Below are 10,394 nucleotides of genomic sequence, written 5' to 3'. Positions count from 1 at the left end.
GTTTGGTTCTCATATGAGCATTTAGTGTACCCGTTCCACCATCCTTACCAGTTCCTTGCTTAAAACTAAATACTTGTCCACATAGGGTACATGTAACTGATTGATTTTCCCTATCCTTAGTCATAAATTTCCAAACTTTAGCTGTTGGCCTACGAGTTCTAGGCGGTTTGTCTTGTGTATGTGATTGTGCAGGACCTGTATCTCCTATGGGATTTTCGGGGGGTTGTGTTTCATCATCATCATCATCATCTAAGTCTTCATTAAAAGTGTCGGTAAAATGTTGTTGCATTGCCTCATGACCTAAAAGTGGATTATTTCCACCAACATCAATACCTAAATTAGGTGTTTCTTCCACAAATGTTTCCTCATTAAGCGCACCCCTAACAGTACGACTACTACTACCGGCACCACGTCTTAATCTCTTTGACATTATTAAATAGAAATAATTTAAATCACAATCAAATAAATCACAAGAAAATAAATTACAACAAATTAAATTGATAGAATTAAATTGCGTAAATTAAATTTCAAAAAATAAATTGCTAGAATTAAATTGCGTAAATTAAATTTCGAAAAATAAATTGCTAGAACTAAATTGCAAAAATTAAAGACAGAGTTGGAACGAAGGTACCAAATTGCCGGATTAATTTCCAACAAAGCGAAGACGGCTAGAATTGCAAATCCACCAAAGCTACTTCGGATTGTTGCAAAATCACCAACTCCACCAACAATATTATAATTGCAAAATTAATAATTGAAAGTTGAAACTATAATAAGACTTTGTGGCTAATTATTGCAAAGTAACTATAATTGAGAGATTGAGATTTGAGAGAAAGATGAAGAAGAGTGAATTGAAATGAAAATGAAGAAGGGTTTATATAGGGGTGGGGGAGGGGTTAAAGTGTTAAAAAAAAATAATTTGGGGGCCAAAAATTAAGAAAATGACCGTTTGGCAACGGCCATTTTTGCAAATGGACCGTTGCCAACGGTCCGCGAGGCCCAACGGCTCTTTACTATTTTTTTTTTATTTTTTTTTTATTTTAACCGGTTTAACCGGTCCGGTTCCGGTTAAAAAAAAATTGGAACCGGACCGGTTAACTAATATCCGGTTAACCGGAACCGGTTAACCGGTTATACCGGTTCCGGTTCCGGTTCCGGTTTAACCGGTCCGGTTACCGGTTAAAACCGGTTACACGGAACCGGTTGACACGTTTAGTTACCTGTAAATGAAGTAGTATAGTAAGAAAGCATAAGTGGAATATATATGATTGAGTTAAAATTTTGTAAGAACTATTTGTATTTTTGTGTAATTGACATATGTGATTATTAGGGCATGATTATAAAGATACAAGTTTTAGCACTCTCATAAAAATAAGTAAAATGCGGGTAAAGAATTTTTTAATTGTCTGTAAATTCGTGTTTTGTGAGGAAGACACATCCTTTGAATATTATATATGTTATTCAAAAAGAAGGTTCTCATTATTACGGAGCACATGCGCAACGCCCATGTACTAAAATTAGTATATACGATTAAAAAGGCACGTAAGCGAAATATTGTATTACTTTTTTACCCTTTAAATATCAATTTCACATTAGATAAAGTTGACATTTAATTATTTTCATAATATATATTTAGGACTTCATAATTAACTAAAATTTTACTTCTTTCTTTTTTTATCTCTTCAGTAAGATTTTATTTATATGAATTATTTTCTTATTTGAATTGCGTATAAAATTTAAATTCTCATAAAGATTCGAAATAGAAAATAGCTCGAAACAAACTGCATGGACAAATATTTATTGTACTTTCAAGAGAACTATCAAATGATGATAGTAAAATTGTAATCGTGATAAAGCGGTCAAAAAGATATAAGAGAACATAAACTATCAACATCGTTAGTCAAAGTTGTCATATGAAAAACAACATACATATTTGTGTCAAATATAATAAAACATGTATGATTACAACTAATTCAATTCATCATTTTTGTTCTATTAAGCTATATAATAATATTTATTTCATGATTTAAACAAATATTTCATTTATTTTAACGTCAATTATTTTCCCCAATCATTTGTTCTTTTATAAAATATTACTTGACGCGATTTGTTGCACGTACGCTAAATTAGTTACTAGTAAAAACGAATGAATTGTCTGACCTTCTGTATAGTGGAAAAAATATTTAGTGGGGGAGGAGGAGAAGCGAAGTGGACTACTTTTTCCAAGCAGTTGGCTAAACTCTAAATAATTTATAGCCTGGTTGAAACTTAAATAGCAGCCCAAAAATGGAGTTCCTGCAGTTGGCCCATTACAAAATTCCTTCTCAATATTTGGTTTGTTTTTAAAATAATCAAGTTTTTTCTTTTTCTGAAAGAAAATATTTACCAAATGAATGGAAATGATGGTATATCGGTATCTCAACTCTTAAAGCTTACTCCACGCTATAGTTCCTTATCAGCTAAAATATTGAAAATCACTATTGAAAATCATCATATAGTCATATACCTATACCATATCCGCATCTTTTACTTGTTGAGAATTGAGTTTTAAAGTGACCAATCTTAATAAGAATCTTGACGTACAATTCAAAGATGCTTTTGTCACCCCTTGAATTTTGTGGTCATAAACATATTGTCATTCATATAATTAAAAACCTACTAAATATAGAAGAAACATTCTTTTTATACTGACTAAATATGAAAGTAAAACATATATATTGAAACTAATGCCGTAGAATTTAGGAGTTCGATACTTCATAACTCAAAAGGCTACACATTATTGCTATGCAAGCTCGAAATTTTCTTTGTCCATACACCTGCATGACAAGGAAACTAGATAAAACAAGAGACTCAACCAATTAACAAAATTTGATCTACGTGTTGCATTTGGGCTACAAGTTCCTAAAGTGTAAAAGAACTTTTTACACAGTCGGATCACCTGAAAGATAATTAGAACTAACCATTCATATTAAGTGGGACTGATAACCTGAAAAATAAAATTTGTAATCATCCAAGCCAGTTAAAACATTTACCAACTGATTTTACCAGAAGATTATCTGTTAGATCTTTTAGGGCGTCAAGATTTGGCATAGATTTATATGAAGATAGTTCATCCCAATATCATATCAATGTTGATGCAATGCATGAAGTTCTTTATAAGGTTTAAATTTTTGTTTTGTCAAATTCCAGAAAAAGTTCTAGTGATTGAGAAAATAACTGACCGTTCAGCACGAATCACAGTAGAGCAAAATTAGCACTCCCTCTGTTTCAATTTGTTTCTCTTACTTTCCTTTTTAATCTGTTTAAAAAAGAACGGTTTTTTTTTCTTTCTAATTTGACAATTCTTTAATTTCAACATCCCATATGGCATGTTTAAGGCCACAAAATCAGAGGGCATTTTGGTACCTTCAACATATCTTTAGTTTAAGACCACAAGATCCAAATGTATTCTTTAAAACGTACCACTCAAACTAAGACAAAAAAATTGAAACAAAGTAAGAGCATTCAAAAATCATATATAACAAACGGCATAGATACTCATGAAAACATGAAAAAGAAAGAGCAACAGAATTGAACAATCATTAGACTCAGTTCTAGGCTGAGCAGAGCTTCTATATGATTACATAATAAGTAGAATTCCAGTTGACTTTGTTTGAAATACATAAACTAATAGGTTAAGTTCCACATACTTACCTATTTTAGTGGCTTCTTCCATAGCTCGCCGATCCTCTTAAGCATATTCGGATTTTTCCTCTTCATTAAATCTTCATCCATGTCATCAAAGTAAGGCGAACTAATCTTGTGAGGACTGTACGGACTGTCCATCGATCCGGTTCGTTCCACGAATTTCCCGTTATTACCATTTGATAGCATAGCGGTCGCTACTTCAGCAGCTTTCCTCCATTGGTTGGATTGAACCTTCAACTTCCTTAGTTCTGCTTCCATTTCTGCATTGGAAGCTTGAGCTGCATCCAATTGCTCAGCTACCCTAGCCACCCGCCGGTTACTCTTATCAACCTCCTCGTTCATGTACCCGAGCCTCATGAGAGCTTCTCTTTCTGCAGTCTTTGCAGCGTCTAGTTCAGCAGTAACTTCATCCTTCACTTTACCTCTATTGCTTTCCTTTTTATCAGTTTCGTTCTTCAGGATCTCATTTTCCTCTAAAATATTCTGCAGTTCGTTTTCCTTATCCATCAGATCTGCCTTCAGATTTTCGATATAAAGTCTTGATCTTTGAAGCTCCTTTTCAAGTTCATTTTCTCCTTTCCCAGATTGTGCATTCTCTAGTTTCATGATAAGATTCTCATTCTCCTCGCAAATACCTTGCAATTCATTTTCTTTATCCATCAAATTCGCCTTCAACTCCTCTATTTGTGTTTTGAAATTTTGTAATTCTCCTTGCAGCTCATCTTCCTTCTGCCTAGACATTAACTTGATTTGCTCCACCAACTCATACGCACTTCTAATTTCAAGTGTGCTTTGAGTTTTCTCTTCGTTGTATTTGATCTCAGCTGCTTCCAGATCAGCTCTCAGACGTTCAACTTCAGATTTCAGAGAAAACAATTCTGCCTCAATTTTTTCCGTACTTTCATCAATTTCGACAATTTCACTTTCACCAACGTTACTAGTATTTGTTTGGAGTTTGGAAACAAGGTCTTCAAGTGAATTTGCACGTGCCTTCGACTGATCCAACTCGGAAGATATAGCATTGTATGCTTCCACAACTTTGTTACCATCAGACCTGAGGGACTCCACGGTCTTCTTTGCTGATTCCAGTTGCAACAGAGTTTCGGTAACAAGTGTTTGAGCTTGAGCTTCTGAATCTTTGCTATCTTTTAGTTGTTTTTTCATGTCTTCCATAAGCGAAAGAGTATCCGCCAAGTTTTGTTTCAAGCTTTCGAGCTCAGTTTGTGCTGCTTCTGCATTCTTGGTTTTTGTAGCCTCAGATAGAGCAACAGTATCAAGCTGAGTCTTTAGTTCCTTGATCTCATTCAAGGCAGAAGCTAATGAAGCTGCGTCCACCGAATGCTGTTTTTGGATTGACTCAAGTTCTGAATGCAATGTCAGATCCTCGGCGGACTTTTGGTGGTCAGTTGGACATGTACTCTCAGAAGAAGGTTGCTCGGGAAGCTGGTCCAGTTCGGAGGACAATATTGTACACTGCCCCTTTGACTCCTCGGCCTCTACCTCTACCTCAGCTTGCTTTTTGCATGCTTCAGATGAACTTAGCTTGTCTTTAAGATCATTTTTGAGCTGAGTGATTTGCGACTCCAATTCAGTGACCCTGCTTGGGCGCTTCTTCTTTAAAATAACAAAAACAAAACACAATACAAAGAAAAAGATTTAGGATATAGATGCAAATATAGGGAAAAAAAAAATTACAAAACGACACAGGATCGCGTAAAACAAAAAGGGCAGCCCGGTGCACAAAGCATCCCGCGTTAGCAGGATCGGGTAAAACAAACTTGATCACATGTAATTTTAAAGGTAATGACAATCTGACTACATGGAATCACATTGTTAAACATGGCGACACTTGCAGTACATTATAGGTAGAAGAGATCACAAATCTTTGACAATATCTTTAGCGAGTAGTGACAAATTACTTATGTTGAACCTTATGCCCGCCATAAGTAAACAGATCCAGAAATTAACCTTCAAAATCAAATGAGGACAACAAGATCAAGAAAAGTTGCTCCATACAAAAGATTTGAAACCACTCAAGGAAATCTAGAAGTGTGAACTTGTGAGGAAGATCTAGCGTAGCAATTTTATGATATCTGTATTAAGAGGTTAAAGACTGTCGAAATACAATAAAGGAAAGATGAAATGTAAAAGTTTACTCTACGTGATTGCTTTTGAGGATAAATTTTAGGGGAAAAAAATCCAATAACAAGGCTTATTACACTGAAGCCATCTTGTGTAAAATCAACTGTGAAGTATTAAAGATATCTGTGAAAGAGCATGTCTCTTAGTTTAGAGCACCTTATCTGCTCCCTCTTCACCTTATCAGTATCATTATTATTATTCCGCTATTATCTTGTTCTTCAATTTTATTACTACCGTTGTTTCTTATATTGATTATCTTTATTTTTTGCTGTCAATACTTTCTTTTCATTAGTATTTTCATCATAGCTTTTTTTTTTTTTTGGCTCTTGTATTTTTTTTTCAAACCTGTTTTGCAGACGCTTTTCTTGAGTCAAGGGTCTATCGGAAACAACCTTTCTACCTTACACAAGGTAGGGATAAGGTCTGTGTACACCCACCGTCCCCAGGCCCCTCTTGAGGGAACACACTGGGTATGCTGTTGGATTCGGTAACCTTGAGACAAATGAGAAATGAGATTGTAGGATTATGATTAAGTGTTCCTTTTAGCAAATGGACACAGCCTTGGAGCACAAAGTTCATGATCAATACTTATGGGCTGGTAATTCTAAATGAACTAGAAATGCATTTTCAAACTTTTGCCATGGTTTTTAAATAGAAGAAAGGAAAAACAGAGACAGAAGAAAGGAAAAACAGAGACAGAAGAAACAACAGCATCTAGAGGAAACAAAATGGTAGGAGTTGCACATCAGTATTGTTAAATCTAAATCTTTAATATCGTAATAGAAGGGGATCTTTTGGCACTAAGATAGCATAAAATATATAAATCTTTCATTCGTTGAGATGGATGTGTGGGCTGACTAGGAGAGATATGATCATAAATGAAAAGATTCGAGACAAGCTAGGGGTGGCCTCCATGGCAGACAAGATGCGGGAGGCGAGACTGAAATGATTTGGACATGTCCAGAGGAGAGGCACAGATGCTCCGGTGAGGAGGCGTGAGAGGCTGGCAAGGGAGGGCTGTTAGAGTGGTAGAGGAAGGCCGAAGAAGTATTGGGGAGAGGTGATCAGACAGGACATGACTAGTCTGCAGCTTACCAAGGACATGACCCTAGATAGAAGGTGTGGAGGGCGAGGATTAGGGTAGAAGGCTAGTAGTAGGATTAATAGTACCTTTCTTTCTTGCTGGTCCAGTATTATTTTCGTCATTTTCCTGTATTTTTATTTTAGCATTCGCATATCTCTTATTCTTTTGCCATGCCTTTCTATACTGCTTTGGATTGCTTGTTCTTATCTCTAGCACTATCACTATCTGATTGTTTCTTTTAGTTCGACGTCCTATTATCTTGATGTTATTACTGCTTATTATTGTTGTTTATTATTACTGATGCTTTTCCATCTCTCCTTGAGCCGGGGGTCTATCGGAAATAGCCTCCCTACCCGTCAAAATGTAGGGGTAAGGTCTGCGTATACTCTACCCCCAGACCCCACCTGGTGGGATTATAAATCTTTCATTCATAACAGCAAGGGCACTTATGGCACTAAGAAACCTTCATTACTAGAGTAGAAGTTTCTTATTAATCCTCCCTTCTCTCAATTGCCCTTTTTGTCACTCTAAAACTCATCCAAACATAAACAATCATTTCTTTTCAACATCTTTCTGTTCTCTAAATTCATAGATGCTATTCCGAATAGTTTTACAGTTCAATGCCTATCGGTGATCTAATTTGCAAAATAGCCAGCAAATGTAATAGATTTTGTATATTTTAAGTATAAAATACATAAAATATACATACAATGTCCATAAATATATATATATATATATATATATATATATATATATATATATATATAATCAGAGTATACATTTTGCATATTTTGGCTAGCGCCCGTAATTAAGTTTGTAGAAATTTTACCTCAGATTCCGAACTTTGAGGCGATTTCTGCTCGGTGACCTTAGCCCTTCTCTCTTTTGGTGTCCTACCATTAACATGAGGAGAAGATGCAGAGTCGGAATCTGGTGCACCCGTCTTCAGGCGGCGCGCAACTCGAGGAGAAACCTTTTGAGGCACATCTTGAGGAACACCTCGAGGAGAATTCTTTTGAGGAGCTTCTCGAGATTTCACACCCCGGGGAGAGATCTTTAGAGGCACTTCGGACGAATTGCCTCGTGGAGATTTCTTCTGTGGCACTTCAGAGGAACTGTTTCTGATATCAAATTGGAAAATTAAGGAAAAGGTCAGAATACAGTTAAAGAACAAAGAGATAACTCGCCCGCGACTACTGAAAACAGGCTATAATTCACCAAAAAACTGAAGATCATAGCAGATAAAAAGAATGTTGGTAGTAAAATATTTCACATACATTGAGTAAAAAGAAGCATAAAGCTGAAACAGATATTTGTCATCTGCAATATATAATTTGTGCACAATATTTACTACTATCATAAATCACTAAACCACAAATGGAAACATCTTAATATCTTTCTGATTCTTTTATTTAATGGCAAAAAGATAACAGCTTTCAGAATCCTTTAATAGTATGAATGAACACATTTAAAGCACAGCCCCTTTTCCAGTCACAACATTCAAGATTTATAGTCATAAACTCACCCTGCCATTTTCTTATCCTTCAACACAAACTAATAGAATTAACACATTCAAAGAACCAAAGCTGTCATCCCCCCCCCCCCCCCCCCCATAAATTACAAGTAGTTATAAATATACATGTCAACTTCAGTGAACAGAATTCACCATTAAAACTCATAGCTTCACAAAAAGGGACCAGTACATTGCCATTACAAGAACAAAAGCATGATCCAGCCAAGACTAGTCCATTTTTTATTTACTAATAAAGATTCATAAATGCCAACTTAAGTCACCTTGCTTTAGGTGTCTGCATATCTCAACAACCTTTTGGCCCACAAGAGTAAAATCTTGGTCTTAATAAGATTTTTCCTGTTCAATGCCCTCTGTCCCACTAAACCTGCAAGATTATATAAATATCATACTAAGCTAAAGACCACACATATAGTAATTGAATGAACTATGGGGAATCCAATGCGTGAAAACAATAAATACAAGACTCTTCATATAGAAAGAAAAAAAAAATGACACTCCAAAATAGTATAGACTATTTCCATGGGATTAATTATTATTTATTTATTTATTTTCAAAACAAGGGTGTCTTGGTTCATCTAGCCACATTAAATGCTAAAGTAATAAGGTGAGTTTGGTACCAATTTTAATTGCAGTCACGAGGACCATACATACAGTGATCAATACACAGGACAAGCAGCATAGTAGATTATTAGTGAGATTTTTACCCTTAATAGTTCGTAGAAACTATTCAAAAAATAGGACTATTTGTTTAATGAGACTATAGACAGTGGGACCAAAGAGGGTAAAAATTATGCTCCTTAATTACAGGCAATCTTCACCAGGAAATCATCCTTCATTTTAGCCTGAATGAAGGGCACTACAATATAACTATCTTCCAAAAAAAAAAAAAAATTAGACCCCACCTGAGTTTTTTGCAAAATCTTTAAAGTCAGATCCAGATAAGCTTAAGATGAATGCTTCAAACAGAAATGATTAAATAAAACACAAGAGGAAGAAAAAGAAAATGGCTCAAATTTTGTATTTGCAAGAAAGAAACTAATGCAGCTCTAGTGAAAAAAGGAATAAACACACATGACAACCAAAAAAACAGGCTTAAAAAGACAAGAAAAAAGAGTTCTTGAAGGTCATCAAGATTCCATTTTTTTTTTTTAACTTTTTAGCAAAAAAACCTGCAAAATGTAAAGCTGAAAACTTTAGTGAAACATCAAGCTCAAAACACTGTTAGAGTGAAATGAAAAAGTAAAGAGAAACCATAATGCTACATTCCAAAAAGTTATTCAAAAAGTTTACATCATGACATTGTACAAAAGAAGAACAAAAAGCCACCATTTTTTGCTAATATAAAGAACCCCATAAAAGAAAAAGTTTAAAAAGAGAAAATGTGTAAATTGGGATTTTGGTCTTACCAAGAAAAGATACAGGAAGGATATCAGAAGAGTGTTAGAATTTTCCACCATTCATTAAAGAAACAACAAGAAGAAATAGAAAAGAAATGAACATTTTTTTGTGTATATATATAAGTAGTAGTAGTAGTTCTAGTACTAGTGATTATAGCACAGTACTCGAGGTTACCTGCTCTGATTGAAGTAGTACCTAATCTTTTTTCTGACTTTGGTTTCTTTCTATCTATTGTTGGCTCTTAGCTGTGTAATGTGGACTGCAAAAGAGAGTGTTGAGGATTATATGTTTCAAAGTTTTTTTTGTAGCTTTTGAAAATAATGATGTGAGAATCTACCGGGAGAAATAGATTTTTGGTACTTTATAATTTTTTAAAAAATTTTATGGTCTTTTACGAGAGATTTTTATTTTTTACACATAAGAGATATAAAAAAAAAACACATAAGAGATCTGAGAAAAATATTTTCTTCTAATCAAATTGTAAGAGGTCAAGAGATCTTATTTCCTCTATACATAAAGAATGCACTATTTGAAAAAAATACACTTCTT

General features: G+C 34.7%; 1 protein-coding gene across 6 annotated transcripts; it reads right to left on the bottom strand.

Moving 5' to 3' along the window:
• Positions 1 to 2,698: 2,698 nt before the first annotated feature.
• On the bottom strand, positions 2,699 to 10,174 carry LOC132600803 (interactor of constitutive active ROPs 3-like). Of its 6 annotated transcripts, none has more exons than XM_060314198.1 (4): positions 8,191 to 8,400; positions 7,743 to 8,034; positions 3,694 to 5,301; positions 2,699 to 2,816 (listed from the first exon to the last, which is right to left on the bottom strand). In XM_060314198.1, the coding sequence occupies exons 1-3, from the start codon at positions 8,271 to 8,273 to the stop codon at positions 3,694 to 3,696; spliced, it is 1,983 nt and encodes a 660-aa protein (XP_060170181.1). In that variant the 5' UTR covers positions 8,274 to 8,400; the 3' UTR covers positions 2,699 to 2,816. The 6 variants fall into 6 exon arrangements, with proteins under 6 accessions (XP_060170181.1, XP_060170182.1, XP_060170183.1 ...); XM_060314199.1 differs by lacking the exons at positions 2,699 to 2,816; positions 8,191 to 8,400 and adding exons at positions 8,708 to 8,811; positions 10,020 to 10,174 and having other exon boundaries at positions 3,496 to 5,301; XM_060314200.1 differs by lacking the exons at positions 2,699 to 2,816; positions 8,191 to 8,400 and adding exons at positions 8,708 to 8,811; positions 9,854 to 10,003 and having other exon boundaries at positions 3,496 to 5,301.
• Between the last annotated feature and the right edge of the window lie 220 nt (positions 10,175 to 10,394).

Source organism: Lycium barbarum, chromosome 6 (genome assembly GCF_019175385.1).
Source record: "Lycium barbarum isolate Lr01 chromosome 6, ASM1917538v2, whole genome shotgun sequence".
Classification (NCBI taxonomy): Eukaryota; Viridiplantae; Streptophyta; class Magnoliopsida; order Solanales; family Solanaceae; genus Lycium; species Lycium barbarum.
The sequence above is the reverse complement of the archived record's forward strand: the minus strand, read 5'-3'. Positions and strand labels throughout refer to the sequence as shown.